Source organism: Macaca thibetana, chromosome 12 (genome assembly GCF_024542745.1).
Source record: "Macaca thibetana thibetana isolate TM-01 chromosome 12, ASM2454274v1, whole genome shotgun sequence".
Lineage (NCBI taxonomy): Eukaryota > Metazoa > Chordata > Mammalia > Primates > Cercopithecidae > Macaca > Macaca thibetana.
This window is the reverse complement of record NC_065589.1, coordinates 101915107-101943076: the sequence shown is the minus strand read 5'-3', so window position 1 is coordinate 101943076 and position 27970 is coordinate 101915107. Positions and strand designations below refer to the sequence as shown.

General features: G+C 35.9%; 1 protein-coding gene across 3 annotated transcripts in view; it reads right to left on the bottom strand.

Moving 5' to 3' along the window:
- LRP1B (LDL receptor related protein 1B) overlaps window positions 1-27970 on the bottom strand; it is a 1933102-nt gene that overhangs the window by 833918 nt on the left and 1071214 nt on the right. For all 3 annotated transcript variants that reach the window (XM_050752792.1, XM_050752793.1, XM_050752794.1), the window contains exon 8: window positions 3262-3484. In XM_050752792.1, the coding sequence (XP_050608749.1) occupies window positions 3262-3484 (223 nt within the window). The remainder of the gene's footprint in view (window positions 1-3261; window positions 3485-27970) is intronic.

The following is a 27970-nucleotide window of genomic DNA, read 5'->3' as shown; positions in this document are numbered from 1 at the left end:
TATGTAGTTTTCACTTTGAAAGAAAAGCTGATTGCTATTTACTAGTATGGGAAATGGCTACAGCAGGAGAACCACAAGGATGTTATTTACTTTTTCTCAAGGAGTTCAACATTTCACTGATTAAAACTTATTTTTGCCAGGTGCAGTGGCTCACGCCTGTAATCCCAGCACTTTGGGAGGCTGAGGCGGGCGGATCACAAGGCCAGGAGATCCAGACCACCCTGGCTAACACGGTGAAACCCCGTCTCTACTAAAAATACAAAAAATTAGCTGGGCGTGGTGGCCGGCGCCTGTAGTCCCAGCTACTCGGGAGGCTGAGGCAGGAGAATGGCGTGAACCCGGGAGGCGGAGCTTGCAGTGAGCTGAGATCCGGCCACTGCACTCCAGCCTGGGCGACAGAGGGCGACTCCGTCTCAAAAAAAAAAAAGAAAGAAAAGAAAAAGAAAAGAACACATTATGTAGTAGTGTTTAAAACAGTTCCACATGTAGAGAGAGAATTTTATTCATATGTCACTAAGAAAGCATATTTAGTAGTTATTTTTCAAAGGCTTCTGAGAGTAACACTTTCAAGCATATTCAATAATATTCCTATGACACTGTTATATATAATTTGAGATATTTTAAGGGCTACTTGTTTATACAATAATGGATATGTAGAAGCTGCAAAAACATAGCTCTGCCTGTGAAACGACTAATGAGAAAGCACCTCTGAAGATTTGTTTTATAAAGTCAAAATCCAATTTTTTTGTCCTAAGCTATGTTTAGACTAGCACTTGCTCCAGCACTGAAAGTAATATATAAAGAAATCACATATTTGCAATCATTGTAAATAAATGTCAACATTTCACTCAGAAATAGCATTATTTCTAAAGCCAATTTATAATAGGAATATAACTGTTTCTTTTGAGAATTACAATGTTTATTGCTATTCATATTCTTAGTTAACAGTCCAGCTCTTCTCTTTGGCAAAGATCTTGGGGTTTATGGGGAAGAATGGACATCTTGAACTTAGAAAGTTTTCCCCTGGAGCAAAAGGAAGAATACATGTACTGATTTTCTGATAAAAAGGCACATGCTAGGCACGTTGCCTTTGGCTACTCCTTTACTTAATTTAAAATGGTTCTGTTCCAGGGTATAGTGAAGTTGCCAATTGACTTGCTGCAGAGATTTTGTTGAAAAAGCATCTGTCACTACTTTTGGCATTACATCGCACACTTATAATACATACATTTGCAGTTAAGAGAATTTGAAAAAGTACGTGTGGTTTGATTATAAAAATACTTATAGAACAAAAATCACAAAATGTTCTATTTTAACCAGAAAATCTTGCCAGTTCTGTAGTTTAAACAAAAACATTTGATTTATCTTTCTAGCATATATGACTCATTAGTTCTATTTTTGGTCTTCTTGTATGAGATGTGACTAAAAGACGACTGGCTTTACATGATGTTTTTGGGTTTTATCTCATTTCTTCATGCTTAGTTTGGACATAAAATATGAGAATTACTAGGGAGAACTATTCCACATTATAGCCCAAATAGTTCTTTTCTATGTACATGTTATTCCACAGTATGGGCATGTGTTGTACTTATGTGTGGGTGTAGTCAAGTGTGTATTTACTAATATAATTTTCCACCTAGCTGACATCAAATTTACTAAAAATGTCTATGGCCAAATTTTGACTTGGATAATACTTTGTCCTACAAAAATTATAAGCAAGCTCAAGATTCTTCCCTTGCCATTAGTCTCATGCATGTTTTGCTCAAAGTTTGGGGCCATTAACCAGGAAGCCTGTAGTGATGGGATATCAACATTGTTGTCTACATGACTGCCAATTCATAACCCAGGAGAAAAAGCGTGCTACATAAGAGGCAATTGGTCAAGGTGGAAAATATGTTCAGCCAGTAAAGGTAAAATTCACTCACTATGTCCTTATCTTCCTACAGAAAATACTATTTCCCCTAAAATAAACACCTCTGCTAGTTATCCCCTAGGCAGAGGTAGGAGAAGCCTGGAGCAGTAGATAAACCATTTTGTCTTCAGCCCCAGTACTTCAAAAACTGTATCTATGTTTGATTATTTAGTGGCAGACTTAGCATATGTTTAAGGAACAAGCAAAATACAGGCAACAGACACGGGGAAAAAAAGAATAATTAAACACTTCAGGTTTTCAAAACTTTTTAAAGTAGTCATGAAAAAAATTATTTGAACTCCCTATCTTCATAACAAGGTTTAACTTTTTAATTGCAAATAAGTAAAGAGAAGGGCCATGATAATCCTCTCAGAGGTCAGGTCCTCTAAGGTTGTAACTAAGAACTTTGAAAGGAATCAAGATTTTTGGGGCAGTTGAAGGTGAGAGAGAAAGCACTGGCCCACCTTTAACATTGAACAGGTTTCCCCCTAACCCCAAACAGATTAGTGCATCTCTTTATCTGTCAAGGAAGGAGAAAGGATTTCATTTTTAAAGCTGATTAGAAAGTAAAAGTAACTTTAAAGGATAATCACAGAATATACCTGTCTTGCATTGCAAAAGAATCCAAAGAGATTCACATTTTCAGCTCCATAGACTAAGAATCTCACATAAAATAAGTGCAATCAGTGAGATAGAATCAGACTTTTAAACGTATTACAGTAAATAAGGCTGATTTCTACTTAGAGATCTCTTTTAGGCATTCACTGAGCATTGTTTGCAAAACGTAATTCAGCAAAATAAAAAGTAACACATTTAGGAAGAATTTTGACCTTCGTGACTTTCACAGAATTCTCTTTTTAGGAAGTACTTGAACACATCAGAAGTCAAAATTTAATCAAACCAATTAAAATAATAAAGGTACTTTTGGGAACAGGCATTTGCTTTTGTTAGAAAAATATCTCCAATGCCACAGGGGACAGATGATAGTTCAGCTCCTCATGAATGAACTACTTAAATTAGTTTTTAGCAAATAGGCCATAAAATCGGATCTATTTTAATACTTTTATTTTTTACTAATATAGCATTTTTGTCTTTGTGTTTGTTTACTTGTTTATCTGTTTTTAATAGAAGGGAGAAAGAGTAAGAGAGGCATCTCCAATTTTGTGGAAATATCACAATATCACTGTGAAAAGAACATTCTCCAATATAGGAAATATACTGTAACTTTTATGACTCATTGCAGCTCGACTTCACAAGAAATTTTCAATATTGCAAATGTTGGTTTCCTTTTTGTATTATTTCTTTCATTGTATTACCCTAGGAGCATTTTCTAACAAAATTGTACTTACTTGTCTGCCTTGAATGATAGCATGTCTATTTTTTCCTTGGTAGTCCACTACTCCCACATAGTCCAAGTAAAGATCTACCCAGTAAACCAATTTGTTGACTAGGTCTAGTGCCAGTGCAGCTGGCTGCTCTGTCTTTGAATCAATTATCCTTGTTCTGTTCATCCCATCCATGTCACATCTCTCCACTTTGGCGACATTCCCGTAGTCAGTAAAGAAAAGTTTTCTGTTGAAAGAAAACTAAATGTTAAAGCGGAGGGTGGGGGAGGGAAGCACATTTGATGGAGCCATCTGTAAAAAACAGAACTTTTTCTTCTAATTTATTTCAGTGATTACATCTGTTGGCTTCCCATAACCATTTCCATATAATATCACTCATAAACAGAGAAATCTGCTAATGAATATTGCAGGGCATAAGGGAGCAGGTTAACCAACAACTGTAAAATTTCCCCAAAACGAATGATTATAGTGGGTTTATTTTTGTATTAGAAGAAATGTTTCTTTAAGCCTCATAGAGCTGATGGACATCGACCACATTCAGTGTAAGCTTCAGAAGTGAGCCAAGTCACCAGGCCAGGGCACGTGAGCTATCAGCCTTTATCTTCAACCTGCCTTTCAAATTGCCTGGTAATGTTTGTCTCCTATAAAAGTTATTATGCAGAGCTCAATGATGCTGTGAGTGGTGGAGAATAGCAAACCTGGAATGGAATTAAGCAGGCGGAAAAGCAAATGTGCTGTTTGTAGCAACAGAAATAAAACATAAATAATCAATTCCCCACCCAAAAGTATCCCTAATTCTCCCAAATATTCCCAAATCACAAAATTGTATTTAAGAAGTATAGGTCATTTCTTCTCATTTTTTCTTAGTATTTATTTTGGAGAAAAGGCTGAAAAGCAATGTTGACCTCTGAGACAACAAATTCTTTCATGCAGCGCTAATGGTGTCTGTCAAAGTTTAAAATGTAACTCCAACACCCCAGTGTCTAATATTTGATTAGTATTCACTATGTTTAGTAAACACAAATCAATTTTAATTAACCTGACAATATTTAACAAGATTACCCACTCATGAGACTAAATTACATTTGTAAATAGAAGACCATCTTGCCTTGACTTAAATACAATCTCAAGAATAATCCGATTTACAGTGACTGAGCAAAATTAAGATTACCTAGAGTATAAAATATTTGATTTTACAAACTTGGTGAATTAGTTTTTAGTTACTTTTCTCAACATACTTACATTATCTAACAGCATGGGCTATCTTTCAAGCTTAAACATGTTATTTAAACTTTAATTTTAATTTAGCTCTCTCTGCTGTGGGAGACACTAATTTTTAAACATTAGTGCATACTATTGGTAATAGTACAAGCTAGATTTTATTATAAGTATATTTCCCCCAAATGTTCTTGAAAGATCAGTTTATCTGCCGGGCGCGGTGGCTCAAGCCTGTAATCCCAGCACTTTGGGAGGCCGAGACGGGAGGATCACGAGGTCAGGAGATCGAGACCATCCTGGCTAACACGGTGAAACCCCGTCTCTACTAAAAAATACAAAAAACTAGCCGGGCGAGGTGGCGGGCGCCTGTAGTCCCACCTACTTGGGAGGCTGAGGCAGGAGAATGGCGTAAACCCGGGAGGCGGAGCTTGCAGTGAGCTGAGATCCGGCCACTGCACTCCAGCCCGGGCGACCGAGCGAGACTCCGTCTCAAAAAAAAAAAAAAAGAAAGATCAGTTTATCATAAGTTAAAATTAATTTTTTCAAGTTCTGTCTATTTAGGTGAAGATCTTTCGATTCTAGTGAAGAATAAATAAAAGAGCACATCCTGCAGTTTCATTGTCATGCTAAACGATCAAATCACTGCTTGGCATGCACACGTTCCCTCTCCCCCTCCATTTCTCTCTCTCTCTCTCTCTCTCTCTCTGTCTCTCTCTCCCTGCTTCCATCCTGCATCTCTGCTTTCTTCACTTATAAATCAATTTGTTCATAGCTATTCTGTTTCTATAAGGAGTACCCAGTTTCACTCTTGTTTACTGTAGAACAGTGTTCATTATTTTTGCTACATGAAACTTTTTCTCATAATGCCTCTCCTTTTATATATATTTTTTTCTCACTAGTTCATTTCACAGCAGTGAAGTTGGTGTGCAGGTGATTTGACTTTGGGCATGGAGAAATTAAGGTTCTGGCTATCATGTGACATGTAGAGACTACGTTTAGATAGCATTATGAAGCAGGCAATTGCAACTGTTTACATAGTACTTAACAACTGGAAAGGTGAGTCTGAAGAGGAAGCCTTCTCTAAAGTCATCTTGAGATGACTTAATTGAACGAGATCTCCCGACCCCTGAAAAAAAAAAGAGGAGTCTCAAGACAATCTTGGAGGTATGCTATTAGAGAAATAAGAGTAAAGGAGGTCAGAAGTTAGCGGTAACACAGATGTTCACAGACATCTAAAAGAGAAAATTTTCAGAATAAAAAAATTGAGTGGCTGACTGGGTCAATCACTTTACAAAGCAAAGAAAGAAGAATATAGATTAAGAAAATGTCACTGAATCTGATATTCAGTAAAATACTAGTAATTTTTGCCACTTGTGTTTGGGAAGTTTAGTTATGGAGGAAGAATATAAAGCAGGTGATGATGAAGGAGTTCAGAAAATGTAAGTTATTCTTTCAAGAAATTTTTCATTGATTTTGACCTTCTCTTGCAAGAATGATGCAATTGATTCTCATATTTTTTTCTAAATCATGATAAAACTGATTGAGATAACTCTCTAAGTTTCTGCCAAGTATGAAAAAAAAAGACACATGTAAATATATAACTGATCAAAATTGAACCTTCTCAGACTTCCGATTCCTGACTATGATGAGCTCTATTCACTCTTAATTGAAATGCAAAAAATCAAAGAGTTCTAAAGAATAATAGCAACATGACCATAAAGTCACTACTATTGAGTACCTATAGTCACATGATGATATAAATGTTTATTTGTGTGCTTGTTTTTAGCAGTGTTTGATTTTAGCTTAAAATTTCCTGTTACAGAGAAAGGTTTCATTCCCAGGGCATTCTTTAGTGGAGGCATGGCTGTATTAGAATTGGTAAACACAAGCTGAGGTTTTTAAATATTTAAAATTCAACTATGTCATTTGTGATATAAATGTTGTTGAGTTAAAAATCACTCTCTTCTTTTCTATAAAATATTTTTCCAAATCATAGACAAGTAAATGGTGCTCTGCAAACTCCATGATCCCGTGGATACTTATGAGAGACAAAAGTACCAGATAATTTGTATTTTACAGATGAAACAGGTTCAAAGCCTTTATGGTTAGTCCTTGCCAGAGGCATAAATGTCACATATTTTTGAAAAACTTGTTATTTGGAATTTCAAACTTACACAAAATTTTTAATTTTGAGGAATAGTAGAATGAATGCCTATACCCATCACCTAGATTCGCCAGTTGTTTACATTTCATTCTGTTGGCTATTTTACTTACTCATTGAGCCACTTCAGAGTAAACTCTAGACATCATGACTCTATTCCTAAACACTTCAGCATCCATCTCTTAAGAAGGTTAAGAAAGACAAGGACATTCCCTTGCATAACCACAGTATATCTCTCATAATCAATACCTTTAGCAATGTGTACAATGTATAGTCCTTATTCAAATTTGCCTTTTGACAGATAATGTTCTTTATAGAAAAAATTTCTGATTCAAAATCTAATTCAACATCATGCATTGTATTTAATCATCTTTTCCTCTCAACTCCTTTAATGTTGAGCAGTTCTACAGCTTTGCTTTGTTGTTCATGATGTTAGTATTTCCAAAGAGTAGATAGGAGTTGTTTTGAAGAATATTCCAATTTGCGATCTGTCTGATTTTTGTCATGTCATAATTAGGTTGTATTATGCCTTTTGAACCAAAATGCAATGATTTTGCACTTTATTGTTACTACCGCTAGGGCTTAGAAACAGTGCGAAAGCCTATGATCCACCCCCAAAATTACACAAAAAAGAATTACAACGGTGGTTTGGAATCCCATTCATTCCACCATATTCGATGTTTTCCGAACACTTAACTCTCTTAACTTCCAGGGTCCTACTCTCTTTTTCAGCATCTCCTCCCACCAGGAACTAAGGGCCCCCAGTTTAGCACTCTCCCTGGAAAACTCATGGTAGATTGTGGAGATCAGTCCCAATTCAGCCCTATGCGCCATTCCCTTTAGGATAGCAGTATTAATACATTTTTTTTTTAATCTCTCTTTGTTCTTATCTGTGTTATCAACTTTTTTTTTTATTATGCAGCAAAAAAGGGCATTGCTGTTATCTTGTTCTACATTTATTTTTAAATATCATTCTAGTTTCCACTAACAAAAATTAATATTAAAAGAAACCAAAATTCCAACAACTGTCTATTTCTAAGATGTTTAACTATTAGCTCACAAAAGAAAACATTTCTTTCAAATTTCCAATTATTCATCCCATTTTCTGAATTATGAATCCCATAATTCAGCTTCTCTACTAAATAACATTTTATTGTTTTGGTATCATTATCCCATCAGATATGGGAAACTGTTTTTGTCTGACATCTTTGTGATTATATGAGCAGCCCTGTTTCACTACAATCATATAAGTTTTATACAGTTGAGGATAGTAAGAAACTTGGAGTATTATTGGTAAACTTGCCTAACATAAATCAAAAGTCACAAAGGGAGCAGTCATGGACAGTGACAGAGCACTGTGCTTACAGAGTTATGGCACCAATCATTTCTATACTTTAAAGGAAAGAAATTGTTACACACACTGACATCTTAAAGCATGTATTTTTTTTAGCCGATAAAAATAAGAATTACTTTTGCCAGTGATATCCATTTTAAATAATGCTTCTGTACTTTAATTCAAAAAAACACAAGAGAATTTAAATACATCAAAGTTCTGTCCATGTCCTTTAACTGCATAGTCAGTCCCTGTCCTGAACTCTTAAATGTTGGTTATAACTTACTGATAGAATTTAGAAATTTTCAAAAGGCTCTCAAAATGAAATGACTTATCATCCATTTTTAACTTTAAAAAAAGCTAGGTTACACAACAAGATTTTTTTGAAATGAAGTAAATAAAACAAGGTATTTTACATAAGATACACAATGGGGAGTAGCTAAGAAGGGAGTAAGACATAAGAGTAGGGAACCATATATTGCCAGATTTCAAAACTCATTGCTATGATTAGGATCTGGCAAACCCTCCATGTTTATTATGTCTTAATGAAGACAACTGCTTTCCTTTTTATTTCAGGAAAGTGATACATATTTTCCTCAGAAAGGTTTGCACTAGGAACTTCATTTTTTTCTTGTTTTTATAATAACTTAATGTTATCCAAATAGCATCAATACCTTATTTTTTATGCCATTGTACCTTGTACAAAAATTGAACAAGAAAGTAATTTTCCACATTATATAGAGCAATTGAGGTATATTTAGAATTAAAGTAGGAATATTAAATATTTAGCATAGCAAATCTAAAATGCAATTGCAAATCTGAAAAAGTAATGAGTCTTTGAAATAAGAGGTTTAAATTCAAATTCAATTAGTTCCTGCCACTTAAAGCATGTGGATAATAAACAATTAAGCTATTTTGTCTGTCTAGCTAAGACTATTCAAGACAGTTATTTATTGATCTTTACTTGTTTGGGGATTTCACTTTTGTTGTTTGAAAAATCTTTCTTGTGCTTGGTTTTCAGTTTACACATAAACACACAGAAATTAAACTTGACATGTGGACTCCCACTGACGGCTGGCTATTCTATATTCTGGAAACATTTCCACTAGTGATTTCTCCAAAAGTGTACATGTATTGGATATGTCAGACAATGTGGCTGACTCTTTCAACATCCTTATTTACCTAAACCTGCCCCGTTTAGTGTTTCTGAGGGGGCAGCCCTATGCGCAATAGTATAATCCCATTTCTCTCCTCCCTTTTCGTAGATAATTAGACCAAGAATGAATATGGGATTCCAGTGAAACCAAATCATAGGCTGAGAGGAGTCACTAGGAACCTTTCTCTCAATAATCTGAACTGCAAAGCATGGGGTCCACCTGGTGCACAGCTGCTGTAAAATAGGTAAGGTGAACTGCTAGTATGGGAGGATGTGAGAGAAAAATACTGAAGCCTGTGTATCAAAGTAAAGGGGCTATGAGAGGCAAGATGAAAGAAGCCATGTCTCCCTTGAGTGAGGGATTCTCCGGGCCCCAGGAAGTCCATCTTTACTTCCTGTCCTTAGGTCTGTGAACACAGGAGATTATCTGATTCCTCTCAGGAAAGAAATCTGTATTTGAGCTAACTTTGGTAGGTTTCTATACTTGGAAGCCAAAATGCCATGACTAAACCCCCATATTATTTAACATTCTATTTTAAGATTCAGAAAAATTGTGTTCTAAAGATTTTGAACAAAGCAAACATTGAAGCAGCGTCCTTGTCTTGGCTAAATACCTGGGGTTCATAGTCTCAAGGGAATCGAGGACGCAGACATACAAGAAGTGGGTTTAGGAATGGAGGTTTACTAGGCAAAGAAAGAGAAAGGAGAATAGCTCTATCTCCTGCTAGAAAGAGGGGTACTCCAATGGGCCTTCTGGCCCACAGCAGAGTGCACAGCATTTTATAGACAGGCTTGAGTAGGCAGTATCTGATTTACATAGGGTCCAAAGATTGGTTGGACCAAGTGTGACGTTTGCATAGTGCAAGAGGAAGCTGGCCACCCCACCCTAATCTTATTATGCAAATTGGGTCTTTGCCTGGCCAGGGCCATGCTGTCTACTCCTGACTGCACACATGGTTGGCAGAAAAAAGAAAGGAAGGGAGGGAGGGAGGAAAGAGAGGGAAAGAGAGGGAAAGAGAGAGAGAGAGAGAGAGAGAGAGAAAGGTGGTGTTACCATTTTGAACATGGCTAGTGCCAAGTAGCCTTTCCTGTTGGCACAGTTGCCAGCATTCACCCATACAAGCTTACAGCTTGCTTGTCTATGTCTGCAGCTTGATTTTACAGGCTGCTTATTGTTAGAAAAGAAAATGATTTGGGACTGCTTTTCATTAAAGGGAAAACCTTACCAAGGACTTCCTCACCCTCACTATCTGCGTAAATAATTTCTTTTTCACTCCTATGTATCATTCTACTTTAGGGAATATTTCATATTAAAATTTTAACTCTAAATTAAGAACTCATTTTGTAATCTTTACAAGTAAACCTCATAAACCTATTTTGGCACTGAGTCAAAATGCTATTTATGAAGAAACACTGTTTTGGCCTAAACTGAAAATATCTTAAATCTTTTCTGTAGTCGCTAGAGAAAATATTAGGAAGAAGAACATTAATAATGAGCAGCAATTTAGAAAAATTATTTTTATCTCTTTTAAATTCAATATATTACTCAAACCACAGATTTTCAAATGTCATTCCCTAATCAAGCTAGCTGAACTCTGGTGAATACAAATGCAGGCCATCCTTATCCCCACTTCACCCCAACACTGCCTCTCATTCACCTTTTTATGATGAAAACAAATTAGCCTTTTAGGCCTTTCTTTCAACTTGCCTTTCATTTTCCATAACCTGAGAGCCAGGAGTTAACTAACACTGTAAAAGAAGAGCACGAAAAGTGTGGAGAAATAGAAAGATTTGTACATTTTTATTATTGATTTATTTTTTCTTTTTATCCATGTCACACAGATATTTCATCAATGTCTAACGCAGTTTGAAACATGGTGGGAAAAATGCTTAACCATCTCCTCTCCCTAGATTGTCATTGTCTGAGGTTGAGTCTAGGCCCTATCAGCAAGAGAAAGGCTTGTACAGCTTGATTTGTTCATGATCCATCACTACTTCCCCTACCTTACTCCACATCCCTATTCTCTAAGAAAAGAACAACTTGGTTTATGTTCACTTGCTCATTCCTGTCACCCATGGCTACACTTCACTGCAGCTGCCACATCTAACTGCCTAAAAGGTAATGACACACTGACCTAACATTTTGACTGCGAGGCATCCCTCATTCTTAGGCTGTAATTGAAACTATAAACCCACCTCTGTTTTAGATAATATCAGGACTAAATCTTGCAGCATTCTCACCCTTCTTTTCACAAGTCTCTGCTTAAAGTGTAGGACAGGCTAACATTTTGTCCACTGGTACAAAGCAACCTCCCCTCTTCCTACCCCAACCCTTCTGATCTGCGCTGTGAAACTTGCACTCCATGCCCAAACTCCATAATATCTTAAGATTACACTTTGAATGTTCCAGAATATTATGCTCAAATGGTAAAATCCACTGCTTTCTGAAGGTCTCACAAACTGGTTGTATCACTGACAGCACCCATCCTTGAAGAATTTTTTATATATATATCTCACATATAATATATATATATAATTTTTTTCATCTGGCCTTTGACAGACTTTTTATAAATTTCCTCATATGGGAATAATGAGATATAAGACTCAGACCTGAAGTTAGGCTAAAGGATGAAAAATACACTTAAAGCCATTCTAGCATAGAAAAATATGTTTTCCAGATTATCCAGCATAGCTCACTGGAGTTATATTTCAGGCCTAAATTATTAACTAATCATAAATTATTACTTTGTTCACTTGTTTTCATTGTCCTTTTTGCATACAGTTCCCTTGGAGAACTTGTAGGAGTAATGATTAGTTCAGGGTTAGATTTGAATATTCCTTTATCTAGCCAATTTTCATCTTTAATGACATTTCAATATTCACTTTATTTTACCTATGATATCAGACTATAATATAACTCGGATGTATTCCTAAAAGGCTTAGACTAGCTCTCAAATCTAGCACAAGTTTTGCTTCTCTGTTTACTTTATATAAGCAACCTGAATTTTAAGAATATAATACTGTCCCCTGTGAGGAGGATGGATTAAAAATGTTGGGTGATGGAAAGGGAGATTCCAGTTTGGTAGTTATGCACTAATGTAGAAAGTAGAAATGGAAAAGAGGAGAGAGATTCAAAAAATAATTTGGAGTCTGAGTCAGGACTTCATAATTAAAACTGAATAGAGACAAGGATTTCAACTGAGAGCAGCATTCCAACATAATATTAATTTTCACATAATATATTTTAATTGGTGTTCCTTCATATTTTTCTCAATAAGTCTACCTGTTTTATAAGATCTCAGGGTATCATTCCATTTAATACAAATAATAGAGTTTATGTTTTGGCATATTACTTTTCATGACCAAGGGCATCTTAGGACTCCTTCAGGGATCAGTTTTCAGGATACCAGTAAAAGCTCATGCTCGATATACGTGATTCATGTGGACTAGTAAAGTATTTGATGTAATATATTAGAATTCAAAAGTTGCTCTTTGAGATACATAGAGGTGTGTAACCTAATTTCTGCACTTAAGGAAGCCCTACTGGCTTGTAAGGGCATTGTTCTGAGTTGAAATAACACAGATGACTGTCTCAGAAGCGACTAAGGTAAGTATCCATGAAGTTGTGGACTGCTGAACAAATCTGGTTCACTGCTATGCTAATTACCAGTGAGCCGAACTGTCAATTTCCATTTCAAACTCCTACTAAATGGAGGAAAACAGTGTTGAAAAATGAAACTTTAACTACAGCACAGCTTTCTTTTATATTATTCATTGTTTATACTTGTGGACCCATCTCATTTTGATGTTGGAACACATTGTGCAATAATATTGCAGTGGTAATAAAAGCATATGATTCTACAGATTAAATCACACTGTAGAAAGATCAAGATTTCTTTGTTCAGTGCTCACTGTCCTTGCTGTGAGGGGCAGATGTACTTAGAAAAAAGTAAAGCAACAGTTCTGTAAAACAATACTTTATGCTGGTTTTATCTAAATTTCTTGGTTTAGTTTTAGGCAGGAATGCAGTATCAAGCTCAAGCTAAGTGTTTAAGACTAAAAAGGCCAAATGAAGCTGGTGAAGGGAAACAACTGTCCTCACTCCATTGGCAAAACATGCATTTTGATAATCGCGATGCTTCTAGGCCAGGGTTTCTTGACCAGGATGAGCTTCAGGGGTTCCATCAACAACCAGCTGTGTAGGGCTGTGTTGGCAGGTCTGCCAGCAATTATGTATTCCTACAGGTGCATTTTTCTGGCAAGAGGATTAATACTTGAAAAGGTAAATGTCCATGCTCTAAAATCATGATTCTTAAACTTTATTGTGCATAATAATCACCAGGGGAGCTTGCTGAAATCTCCAATTCCTATAATCACTGTGGTGGGAAATTTGGCAGTATCTAACACCATTAAATATTCATTTACCATTTGATCCAGCAATTCTTGTTTCTAAAATTCATCCTGAGTTTGCATCTTAACAAAGAAGAAACAACACATACACTAAGTTATTTATTGCAACCTTACTAATATAGCAAAATATTAGAAACATTTTTTAACCAGCCCTCCCTTCTCTGGCTGTTTATTAATTTCTTTCCAGAAAACCAGACCCTAGTTTCTGAGACTGCCACCGGGAATTCTAAAGCACCCGGCCTCCACCTCTAGAAAAAAATACAAAGCAAGACCATTGAGGATACAGATGCTTTTGAATTTATGAATACTTAGGGATGACTGAGATGGGTAGCTCTGCAGAGTGTTAATTGACTGACAGGTGGATGCAATGTCTGGTAACAAGCTCTTGTTAGTCTCATAATCAAAGAATTTAAAATTGTAGGCTAGGCTAGGTGCGGTGGCTCACGCCTGTAATCCCAGCACTTTGGGAGGCCGAGGTGGGCAGATCATGAGTCCAGGAGTTCAAGACCAGCCTGGTCAATATGGTGAAACTCCATCTCTACTAAAAATAGAAAAATAATTAGCCAGGCATGGCAGCGTGTGCCTCTAGTCCCAGCTACTCGGGAGGCTGAGGCAGAAGAATTACTAGAACCCAGGAGGTGGAGGTTGCAGTGAGCTAAGGTTGGGCCACTGTACTCCAGGCCTGGGCGACTGAGCGAGACTCCATCTAAAAAAAAAATGCAGGCTATGCGATAATGGTAACTTTGTCACAATTTTTGCAATTTATTATATGTAGGCCAATTAGTTTTTCAAAGAAAACAGATTGTTTCAATCACACTTGGATTAGAATTCTTCCTGTAAAGGTCTTAGATTATTGTTTTCTGCTCAGTCTTCATGTCTTTATTTTTTCTAACCTCATGTTCTGTGATACCCAGTTTACGTGTTAATTTGGCAAGGTATAGTCCACAGTTACTCAAACACTAATCTAGGTGCTGTTTTGAAGGTATTTTGCATCTATAGTCGGCTGCCTTTAAGTAAAGATGATTATCTTCAATACTTTGGTGGGCCTGATTTAATCCATTAAAAGAATTTAAGAGCAGAACCGTGATTTCTCTGAGGAAGAAGTTCCATCTGTGGATTACTACCTCAGTTCTTGCCTAAGAGTTCCAGCCTCCCCTTCCCGATTGCCTGCCCTACAGATTTCAATCTAGCCAGACTCCCAAGTGCCTGAGCCAATTTCTTGTAAGAAATCTCTCTGTATTTATTTATCTTACTGGCTCTGTTTCCCTGTTAGAACTTGGACTAACACAATATCCAAAATTATTTCGGAGACCACTTCTCTGCCAGTTTCTGTCTACTTGATTTGGGTAAAAGTCCAATCTGAGTCAACCTCAGAACTTGAGTGACAGCTTCAAGGAGGAATATATATATATGTGTGTGTGTGTGTGTGTGTGTGTGTGTGTGTGTGTATGTGTGTGTATATATATGTATGTATGTATGTATATATTTTAAACTACTGGACCCAAATGAAATTTGAGCCATTACATTTCCTTTTTTTAAAAAAAAAAGCTTATTTGGATGAAGTTTTCTAACACAACTAAAAACTACTTATTTTATAAATATGCATGGTTGAGGGAAATGGTAACTGGAACACTTACCATCACTCCAAGAGAAACAGAAGTCAAATGTTCTACTGTCAATAAATGTATTGAGGCCATTCTCAATAAATTGTATTATCTATCATGAACCTAGTAAGAAGTGTCTAACATTGGCATTCATTGTAAAATGGAAAATGCTATGATTCGAAATTTCAGTTTGGAATATCTGTCCAGTTCCTTATTATTATTATTTTTTCTTTAAGAAAAAACCCGCCTTCTCCCACAGAATTTCACTCCTGCTGCCCAGCTTCATTGATGTGGCAGAACCTTCCACCCCATCTCCTTGTCGTAGCCAATTAGACCAATGGTGAATGCCTAGCCCTGCGGCATCTAATACATTAGTTGGACTGAGTCAATCAGCTTATTTGACTTAGGTTTTTAAAACTTTGACACAGAAAGCTGGAAGTGGTTGATGGCTTGAACAGACACATAAAGTAAGGGCATTGGTCACTGTATCTGAGGCATGTGTAAGTGCAACGGAAAAAGCCTGCCAAGAGGGAGACAGAAAGAGAGAGAAAGAGAAATGAAGCAAGCATGAAGAAAGAAGTGTTCTTTTTCTCTTTGCTCATATATAACCTTTGAATTGTCCCAGGGAATGTGTTAAGGCTGCTATTAACTATTATATTAAATAGTGGGTCTACTAACCAGAATTTACAAATGGTAAACAAAGACTGCAAATAATGCTGTCAATTGAAAAAAAGAAAAAGAAACGAATTCAAACTGTAGCAATTGTAGCAATTGTAGCTAATGAATTTAGCTACAATTCATTAGCAATTGTAGCAAATGAAAATAAACTCCAAGTTAATGCTGCCCTCTATATTACCATGATAAATTCTCTTTTCTCCACCTTGGATAGTGAGAGTATTAAATTATAATAGAGACCTAGGGAGATAAAGTGCTTTGCCCAGGATCATGCAGATATGTAATTACAGGGTTTGGTTTAAAACTCCAGGTCTCTTAATGTATGGAAATGTACTATACTCAATTTCCTCCCAATATTTTTCGGTTCTGTATAGTATCATGTACTTATAAACCCACACTGTCTTATAGTTCTATTTATATTGAATTTTAACTATCATTTGCAAGTATAAAAAACAAACAAACAAACAAAACCAGTATTCAGACTTCCTGCCTTTCATTTCCAATTAGAAGGTAAGAGCTCTGGGAAAAGGAGTCAGTTGTCTCTATAGCACACAAAACATTTTCTGTATCTAATAAACACAAATGACAGCAATAACAACACTGTGCTTTTGAGTTTCTACTGAAGTACTGGGACCACTGAAATAACTGTAGGCAGGGCTCCAATGTGCTGAGAGACTGTGAAAGGTTAATTGATACATGTGCATTATTCATCAGTTTTCCTACATATGTAAATAAGAATGATAGCATGCCTATGTAAAGTGCTACAAAATTGCTAACTGAAAGTGAGTGCAACAGACACACAAGTCTTTTATATTTGAGCACACTATAATAATTCTGCAAGCAATAATGCTCTAAAAAGCCTTAATCTTTAGTTTCCTTCCTTCCCTTCCTTCTCTCTTATCAATAGATATGATCAACTTTTCAAAGACAGCCCTATTTCAGTTAGAACTTATACTAGTCTGTATACAAATTTGCATAATCGTTAATAAATAGTAGTTAATGTTAGTGCACTGGATTCAAGAAAATTTTATGAAGACTATGTAAAAACCTTGTCAAAGATGATCTCATTGATCATGAGGTATACTGATAGGTTGGTGCAAAAGTAATTGTGGTTTTGCTATTAAAAGTAAATCGTTTTGAATCCAGCATTATATTCTAAACAATTTGAGAGGAGGGACTACAATCTTTGTGGAATAATCCTCAAGATATAAATCATGTCCAATTTTTAAAGGACTTGCTCAATAATCATTATGTCTAAATTTTTATGCCAATGTGCTCCACTAATACGTGTCTAGTGTCAAAAGGAAATAGCTTGACAAAAATAGTTTGTTTCAATATAAGCTATATGCTAAATAGAGCTTACCCTTTTGGAATCATGATCAACTCACATTCAGGATGTAAAACTCAATTGGAAAGCAAATAGATTGGGCACATAGAAATTGATCAAGAATGCAGCACACCAACATGGCACAAGTATACATATGTAGCAAACCTGCAGGTTGTGCACATGTACCCTAGAACTTAAAGTATAATAATAAAAAAAATAAACAAATAAAATAAAATTGGAATCATCTTAGAAATATGTTAGACACAAAATGTGACAGTAATTGTTTTCTTTTTATCTTTAACTTTTGTATTTTTATTTTCTGATTTGTCAATAATTTCATTGTAAATTTTAGAGTACTTTTTGCAATTTAAATCATAGTTTATACATTCTTAAACAAGAATACTAATGATTAAAAAAAAAATTGATCAAGAAGCCCTTAATGGTGGGAGGATATGGAGAGCAGACTTTTGGGGATCCTAAGTTTATCCCTCTCTGGCAGGCATTTTCTGTTCATGCCTTGATTTGTTTGCACATGCTTTGGTGTTTTCTCTGAAATTCCAAGTTCCGCTGTCTGGTATTCCTAACTTTATGTAGTTAGCAAAATCTTACTGATTTTGCTTCTTAGTAGCTGGTTCTGTTTTTTTCTGCATCCTTATAGTTTTGGTTCCAGCCTTGTGACCCTGTCTTTAGCTCCTTATTATTTTGTTTCAGAATCTGCTTTTCCTGTCTTAAAAGTAAATAATATTCTATTTCTGATTAACCTTGACATTATAACTTAAAACAACTCCTTGAACAAATGTGGTAGCATATGCAAAAGTAGTGTAAACTTCAGAGACAGTTATTCATTTATTCTTTCATTCATCAAATAATTATTGAGCATCCATTTTGGTAGGCACTGTGCATGTCAGGCTTGGTAAAAGATGGTGCATACAAAAGACACAGTCAGATTGACCTGTGTTTTAATTTCAACTCTGTCTCTATTTCATTCTGAGGAAGTTACAATAGTAACCCCACATCCTGAATTTCATTTTTGGATATTTCAGTTACCTACAGTCAACTGCAGTCCACAGATATTAAATAGAAAATTATAGAAATAAACTTTGTAAGTTTTAAACTTCACACCGTTCTTAGCAGTGTGATAAACATCCTGCTCTTACCTGCCATGGATGTGATGGTTCCCTTTCTCCAGCATACCCACCTTATATAGGCTACCTGCCCATTAGTCCTCTCAGGTAGTTAGAACCACAGGCACACACCACCATGCCAGACACATTTTTGTAACTTTTGTAGAGATGGGGGTTTGCCATGTTTCCCAGGCCAGTTATGAACTATGGAACTCAAGCAATCCTCCTGTCTTGGCCTTCCAAAGTGCTGGGATTACAGGCATGAACCACTGCACCCAGCAGAGCATTTGCTTTGAGTATCATGTTGATGCTTAAGATGTCTGGGATTCTGGAACAGTTCAGGTCTCAGATTTTTGTGTTAGAAATACACAATTTGAATATACAGGGTTCCGTACTATCTGTGATTTTAAGGCATCCTCTGGGGGTCTTGGGCAGTATCCCCTGTGGATAAGGGGTAACTGCCACACATAACTTCTGAGTCCCAGATCTTTTATTCATAAAATTAAAAAGAAATAATGCCTAAGAATGAGGTTGAATGAATTCAATGAAATGCAGTGCTTAGCATGTAGAAGACACCCAACGTAAATATATCTCCCTCCTTCCTCTCCTATGCACTTCATGTTTCATAGGGTGCTCTTTCTTGCAGGACTTTCTAAGTAAGATTTTGGGGTGATGATAGGCAATAAAGGTAATTTTATATACAGATTTCAAGGGATAAATGTCATTTTACTGGAGGAATAAGAACTTGCCTCAAAAAGATTGATTTCTACGGTGGGTGGTAAGTGCGGAAAAATAGCTTGGTGAGTCTCATTTCTATATTAAATTAGCTGATAAACTTTATTAATAGAAAAATTTAGGCTACAGAAGGAAAAGTGAGATACTGCTAAGAGGCACAGTAGAACTTTAATGGAACTGAGCTGTCTCTAGTAATACACAAGCCCATTGCTGGGTACTGGTGATAAAAGCTGAGAAAGCTCCAACTCCATGCCACCAAGATCTTCATAATCTTTCACAGATTTGCCAGACAATAGCTATAAACTGAATCTGTAGAGAGTTCTTTGAGAAAATACAAATGGATTTTTCAAATAAAAGGTTACCAATAGATACAATATTTTCAATGTTTTTATAAAGATTTTAATGAAATTATATATTAAAATTACTTTTTTGTCTCAATAAAAATAGGATCTAGTCATGACAAAGGAAAAAAGATAAAGGAACAGTTCTCTGTGTGAAATGGAAAAGAGAAAGTCTCTACCGCTCCATTCCAGGACAATTTTTATTTCACAATTGTATAAATAATTGAAAAGAAATAGCACACTGAGAATCTCTAAGTTAGCAATGATACTAAGCTTTTACTAAAAGAGTAGTAAAGTGCCAAGTCAGTGCACATAAACTGTAGGAAAATCTCAAGAGGCCATAGCTTGGCAGAAAAATGTCATGTGAGGTTCAAATGAGCAAGTTTAAGGTAATGCATATGGGGAAGGAATTCCAATGATTTGGATAGAAAGCTGGGCTCTTCTCTTATTACTTATTACAGTTGGTCCACACAGGTGATCTCATCTTACTATCTTTATTCTACATGGTTTGTGGAGACTACAATCAAAATACATGATTCTCTGAGGACATCAGCCTAAATGTACTGCAGTGGCCAAAACAGGTGGGGAATAATCAAGAGGAGTATTAGAACAAAATGGAAAATATTATCTTACCCGTGTAACTCTTATCATGGAGAATTGTAAGTGGAGTGCTATGCTTACTTACAGTTATATAGCTTTTAGAAAGCTGTAATAAACCTCATTGAAGGCTTTACCATAATCCACGATCAGGTGTGGCAGTAGGGGTAGAATATAGGGTATTACTGGGGCAGACAGGTGTATTTTTCTTATAGAAATGCAATACAGTGATTGGGATTCTGAACGTGTAGGGACAAAGGTTACAAAATGGCTATGAATAAAATCAATAAAATCATTGCATTTTAATAGACACTACCAGGCACAACTCATTGTGACCATCTTTCCCCTGTTACGGGCACGGACTAAAGTGGCCATATTTTATGTTATGTGATCCCATTCTGATCCTCCCCAACCACCACCTTTGATCACAAGCAACCAATCAAGAATGTGCACCTGACCTAAGAGTCACAAATCTATGCCCTATGCATTAACTAATGACCCAAGCTAATCCGATTATTTCTTTGGAGATTTTTAATCAGGGAATCTCCAATTGCTAAAAGTGAGAGAAAGGTGGAAGAATATTCTTATAAGAGTATTTGAATAGCAAAAACCATTTCTATTAATAGCTTTAGTCTCCATGAATCTTTCACCTATTTAAACCCATGGTTATATAAATTTCCTGTATCTAAAAATATAATAAAATTTGTATTACTGCTGTTTGAGAAGTACTATTCGAGCAATTAAACAAGTCTAAAGAAAACATAGAAAAGGCAAAAAAAAATGTCAGCTAAAACTTAACATATTTAATATTCAGACTGTGGTAAAATGAATGGAGGTAAAATGAAAAATAAGAGACAGGAATGATTAAAAAAAAATAGAACTTTGCCCAATGAATAGCACAGTAGTCAATAAGACAGATAAAGTTTTTACTTTACCCTCAGAGATGCAGCATAGCCTAATGGTTAAATTTATGGGCTTAAAGCAAAAACTACTGTCATGGTTTGAATATTTGTCCCCTCTGAAACGCATGTTAAAAACTTAATTACCAATGTGGTGATGTTAAAAGGTGATGCCTTTAGGAGATGATTGGGTCATAAGAGCTCTGCTTCCATGAGTGGATTAATTCATTTATGGATTAATGGATTAATAGGTTAATGGATTAATGGGTTATCACAGGAGTGGGACTGGTGGCTTTATTAGAAGAGAAAAAGAGACCAGAGTTAGTGTTCAGCCCCCTTACCATCTGATGCCCTTTGCCACCTCAGGACTCTGCAGTGAGTCCTCATTGGCAGAGGGCCCACACCAGATTCACCCCACAGCCTTCTTTCAGAACTGTAAGAAATATATGTTGTTTCTTTATAATCAGTTTCAGGAGTTCTATTATAAACAACAGAAAATGAACTAATAACTATTTTTATTAAAAACCTGGTTCTAATATTTATCAACTGGGACTAAGTTACTTAACCTTTCTGTGGTTCTATTACCTTATTTGCAAAATAGAGAAAAAAGCAATACTTTTATATGGTTGATGTGAGGATTAAACAAGTAAATAGATAAACAGTTCTTAGTAGAGTGCCTGGCATTTCAATAAAAATCTTAGCATCGAAAAAGTGCCTGGCATTTCAATAAAAATCTTAGCATTGAAAAAATGTTTTTATTATTATTAAAAGCTGAAAAATTAAATAGTTCTGTTCGTGGATGCCTGGTTCATAAATATCACAAGAAAAATTGGTGTCCAACTTTAAAAAAAATGTTTTTATGGAAAATGATTGTACCTTTTGATACAGAATTGGTTAGAGGGTACAAAATTTTCACCCAGTCTGCTCATTCCCATTATCTTATGAGGAGTCTAGATATGCCAGATGAATTTCAGAACAAGCAAAAATGTTAAGGGATGTTACTTAAAAGCATTTTTACTGTACTGACAATGTATGTTAAATTGAAAGTGTAAGTAATAAACCATAGAGAAATGGCAAACTTCGACCAAACCGTATTTTGTTGTTTTATGTTGTAGTACAATTTATATATACTTCGTTGTGTTCTCAGATTCAGAAGGAGAGTAAATAAAAAGATTCCTTTTGTGGGGGTAAAATGTACCTATCTGTATTTCATCATTTATCATTTTGTGTGAGTCTTGTCTATAGATACTTCTGTTTCTTAAATAAAAGCTTCTTATGGAGTAGAGTCATGTTTTGTGTTCCTTGTTTTTTTCCCCCAATTTATTATACTGAAAGTTTTCAAACCTTAAATTCAAGGAATACCTTTTGTCTAGATTCACCAATTGTCAAAATGTTGCCCTAAGAGAGAAGGTAGGGAGAGGTAAAGAGGAGAGAAAGAGAAATGGGGTGGGGGGAGGGAGAAAAATGTGTTTGTGTTTATTATACACATATATACACAAACATTGTTTTCCTGTTGAACCTTTTAAAATAAATTGCAAACTTCATGATACTTCACTTCATGTATCTCCTAAAGAATAGAATGTTTTTATAATGTAACCTGTTATAGACTGAATTTTGTCTCTCCAAAATTTGTGTGTTGAAACCTTAACTGTTAGTACCTCAGAATGTGACTGTATTTGAAAATAGGACTTTAAAGAGGTAATAAGTTAAAATGAGGACATTAGTCAGCACACCAACCTAATTAGACTGATGTCCTTGTGAGAAGAGGAAAGGAGGACCCACAGAGAGGCATCAGGAATGCACACACCGAGGAAAGACCACGTGAGGACACGGCGAGAAGGTGACCATCTGCCAGCCAAAGAAAGAGAGAGGCCTCAAGAAACCAAACCTGCTAACATCTTGCTCTGAGACTGCCAGCCTTCAGAACTGTGATAAAATTAACTTCTGTTGTTTAAGCCACCCAGTCTGTGGTATTCTGTTATGGCAGACCTAGCAAACTAATACATAACCGTGTTACCATTATGATAACCAATAAATTTAATATGGATATAATAGCATTGCCTAATATACAGTCTACGCTCAAATTTGTCTTTTATTATAGTTTTTAATTCAAGTATCACTCATCGCAGTTGTTTTTCATCTCCCCCTATTTTAATCTAGAATAGTTTCCCTATCATTCCTTGTAAACATTGACCTTTGAAGAACTCCAGGCTAGATAAAATGCCCAAGGATATAGAATTGTCTTTTTGTTTCCTCATGGTTAGTTTTGGGTTACATATTTTGGCAGTACTACACAGGCAATATTGGTAGTTTTCATGCACGCCAGAGGAAGAATCAAGACTGCTTGTTCTCTAATTGGTGATGCTAATTTTGATCACTTGCTTAACTAAGTATTTTCCAGATTTGCCTCTGTAAAGGTAACTTTCCCCTCTATTACTTAATAAGCCATCTGTGGAGTGATACTTGGAGACTATACGAATGTTCTCTATTTTTTAGAACATGTCACCCATTGATTTCAGCATGAATTAGTGTTTCTTGACCAGATCAAATGCATATATATTGACAATTGGAAGTAATGATTTTCTACATCTAAATTTCCTAGAAATTTATTGGAAGCATTATTTCCTAAAGAGCTTCCATTGTGATTTGCCTATTTCTTTACTTACATGAATTTCACTTCTACTCAATGAGTCTTTTTGTATTAATGTGTCATAACCCATTACTATCATTATCCTTTTTGATGTGTACATTGTTCAAAATTGGATCCATTAGAGTTTCTGAGCATTTTAAACTTTGGTTACATAACGCAAGGCCCAATATAATAAGCATATATTTAAAAAGTAAAAATAAAAAAAAATAACTGAATTGAACTAATCAGGTTATTCTAAGGAGGTTAGTATAATATTGTGTGTGTGTGTGTGTGTGTGTGTGTGTGTCAAGAACAAAAGAAAAACAATACAAATAAAAAGTCTGCACAAATAGGTCATATGAGGATCACCACAATGCTCAGTGGTCCTGCAAGGGAACCCAACAATGAACCAGCCCATTTGATTCAATCCATCTCTTCATGTACAGACACCCTCAGAAGCCAGCCAATGGAAGTTCCTTCAATACAAAGCAGGGTTGTATCAAACATATCAATCACTAGGAGATTCTTATTGCTTTGTACACCAGTGGTTCCATTACTGCCAACAATACACAATACTTGTGGAAATGAGAGGGAACATACTGGTGGCTGTTGACATGGGCTAGAAAAAAAAAAAGTGTTTGCAGAAAATAGGCATCCCACTTATATACCACTGATGGTCAATATAAGCCTGTGGTGGCAGAAATGTAGATTTATCAACCTGAGTTTCAGAGAAATAGAATGTAGATTAGAGGTGATGAAACTAGTTGATTGTCTCCAAATGTTCATTCCTTGTAGATAAAGTAGACTGAAGTCTATTCTTTCAGAAATATTAGTGAGGATGTATTTGGTGCATTTGCTGGTACCTGGGACATACTGCACTAGGATGATGTTCATTCCTTCTGATTTGTGGGGTCAGGCCTGTGCTCCCTTTCTTCCCATCTCCCAGTCAGCCTATCAAACCTGGAGCAGAGAGCAGCAAGGGAAAACATGGCCGTCCTACCAAGACGTTCTGTTAGGAGGGAACATCTCCCCATGCAGGTTAGAACCCCTAAAACAGATGTATCCCACCTATGTAATGGTTACTTTCAATATCTTAGTGCAAAATTTGTAAGCAGTTTTATGGAGATGAGGGCATATTTACCTACTTCAGGTTAATCCAACCTCCAAATATTCACACAGCACCTACTAGGAGACAGCAATGTACAAGAAGTAAAAGCTAGACAGGTGAAAACAACGCACAGTTCTGCCAGCAAGGAGGTCAGAGAGTAGTAAGACATCATTCATGCAAACAAACAATTAGTACTCAAGAGGAACATGGCTCTAAATGGGAGATTCCTTACATCTGCTGGAGGAAATCAAGGAAAATTTTACAGCGTGATGCTTGAGAGGAAACTTGAAAGGCAAGTAGGAGTTTGCCAGATCTATTTAGAATGAGCTAGAGGTGTCTGTGAAATTCAGAGAATGACTGAGCATGCAGAACTTCAGACACTAGTTTACAGAGCTACTACTGTGGATGAGATGTTGAAGCCTTTTGCCCATATGCCTCATTTTTAACTGTTGCATCAAGCTTTTTATAAGTTAGACATTATAATTCTTAAGTGAAGCTAGAAGAAATTAAGTAATTTGTCCAAAATGAAATAATATGGAATAAAGCACGATTTAAATGTGGTTTTCTATTCTAAATCCAGTTCTCTTTCTATTCCAACAAACTGCTTTCCTGGTAGGGGGAAGAAGGGTACAAGAAGGCATTCTTTTTTTTTTTTTTCTTTTTCCAAATATGTTTACATAGAAGGGAATTTGGCGTTAGGTAGCAGTGTTTGAATTTTATTAGTTATGTACAACAGAAATCCTAATATAATCCAGTAAGAAGTGTTGGAAGAGACTCATTGCACAATAGAAGCAGCAGCTTTATTGAACCTTTTCAAACCCTAAAAAGTGAAATAAAAACTTAAGAAAAATGTACTGTTCTAACGCCACAGTTGTTTCAAAGTCCTGCTTGAAAATGAGGGCTTGAGACCTGGAGATTACCAGAGAAACACACCTGAAATGTGGCTGTGGTGGCTAAAAGTCTTTCGTGTGTTTGTGGCCACAGGCAGATATTTATGATAGGGGTGAAGCACTTATATTTCCTCCAGGAGAGTCATATGCCATAGGATGACTAATATCATTTTGCCTTTATCAGTTGGCAACATTTATTGAGTGCCTACTCTGTGGAAAACACTATAATAGGTGCTGCTGGAAACTGCAAGGTAAATCGAAACCATGGTTTCTGTCCTTGTCTCAGGTACTGTCAGAAAGAGAAAACAGCACTAGGATGCTCCAAATGGGAAAATAAACTTATTGGTCCTTTAAATCGATGTCAAAATGGCTCAGGATATTATGTTTTGCCTTTGCAACTTATGCTAGAAGATAACACCCAAGGGCTGTGAGCAGCTTGATGCATAGCCCTCTGAGATAACATAAAAGGGGTTTTTCTGGACCTTAAAAAAATAAAAGCAAACAAAAAGTCATACATGTTATATCTTTATCAGTATTATAAAGCTTTTTCATGACTTTTGTAGATCATCTCAGAGAAAATGGAGTAACATAAAAGACTTCCAACACTTGAAGCGACTACCTGGCAATATTCTTTCAACATCTGGGTATCCTTAGAATGTTATGCAGCCATGTGTAGCCTCAAATCCGTTGTAGTTTGAATAGAAGACTAACAGCAGCCACAATATACACAGCTACCCTTCTGGCACAGTGGGCTGTTGTTTCTGGAGGCTAAAGTCTTCGTATTGTTTTCTATGACTTTAATTCTTCTCTCTCAGTGCATGAGTTCACCTCCTTTCACTATCAAATTCCATTTCTTTTCCACCTGGTAAAATTATGTGATTGTTGGGACCACTTCTGAATTTCCCCATGCCAATATTTGGCAGATATATTCTTTTGCTATCTAGTTTGGTATCTGAGAGTAATTAAATACTTAACAATGAAAATATACTATTTTGCATAGTATCTGAGAAAACATGCCAAAAAGCTGTTCATGTAAATCATTCTGAATCCAGAAAAATGAAAGTAAGAGATTGTGTTTAACAAGAAACTCATAAGCTTCCCATTCTCTAAGTATTATATTAGTCTTACGTTCTAAATTGGATCTAGGTTTAGCATCTCCTCAATATATTCCAGTATGTGAATCTTAGTTCTGGATTCCTCTAGAAGCAGACCCTGAGACAAGGATTAAAGTTTAAATTAGGAGTTAAAGGGAGACACCAGTAGAAGAGTGAAGTGAAACAAGGAAAGAAAGGCAGCCATTGACATGTGTGCTATGAAACCAGCTCCCATTGTGCATAACTGGAGTATATCCCACTGGGGAAACTTTAGGAATCTGGGTAAAAGTCACACCTCAGAATTATCTCAGTCAAAGAATGAGGGAGTTGGGATATTTACATGCTACCTCCCATTCAACATGGTAGAGGGAAGCTCTTAGGGTTAATTGTCTACCATATCTGGGCTGCGACAGGGCAGCAAAGGAGTCTACAGCTGTAAGAGAAAGTGCTTCACCAAAGAAGAATAGGTGCTGGCAGTTGGAAGTTGGGTCAATGTTCACCAAGGAAGTAATAACAGCAAAGGGACATTTTTGAAATACCTGCAGTGCCTCTAAGAATATGATAGTGAAATGAGTTATATTCTTCTAATCAGGATATCTTAAGGAAGAATTCAGAACAGCAATACAAATTAGGTGCCCAAGTGTAATCAACTGGGAGTGCCCTCCTCCCCCGAGGATCCTGTGTGGAAAGGCTCCTGAGCACTTCTCTAGGGCCAGCAGGACATACTTGATTAGTAATGTTGGCCAAGAGCCCAACAGGGGGTTAGTGTTGATTTGCAAATATGTTTCATCCTTTTTCAGAAAATCTCCTAAATTCATATGTGATTAGTTTATCAAGAATAATAATCTACCAATTTAGTGATTATAGAAAAATAGTAAAAATAAAAGCAAAAAGATTACTATGTCTAAATGGCTATAAATACAGGATAAAAGCTAAAATCATGAACAGATCTGGAAATTTCTATCCTTTCTTGTATTGAAAAACAGTCTGTAAGCAGATTAAAAGTTTTGTAAATGTATAAAATTGAACTTCTTATAACATCTACAGGCAATAAACTATTTCCTTGCTCTAAATTGTCATTTATTATTACCAAAGAGCTAGAACAGTGACAAGATGCTAGTTTTTTGAAAAATATCTTTAGCATAGAAATGTCAGAAGTCTTTATCCAATGGTTTCAACATTCTATATTTCTCTTATGCAGATTTTATAGATTTGATGATTCCTGGAATGAAAGTAGGTTGAAATTCAACTTCTATTTTATGTCAGGTTAGAACTCATTAAAGGCAAAGTGATCTACATGTCCATGAGAAGGAATTTAATCTACTTTAATGAAGTTCTTACTTTACTAAAACATTAAATGAAATGTTTTGAAGCTATTTCTCAGTCACTTTTTTAAAAAGGTCATTCAGTT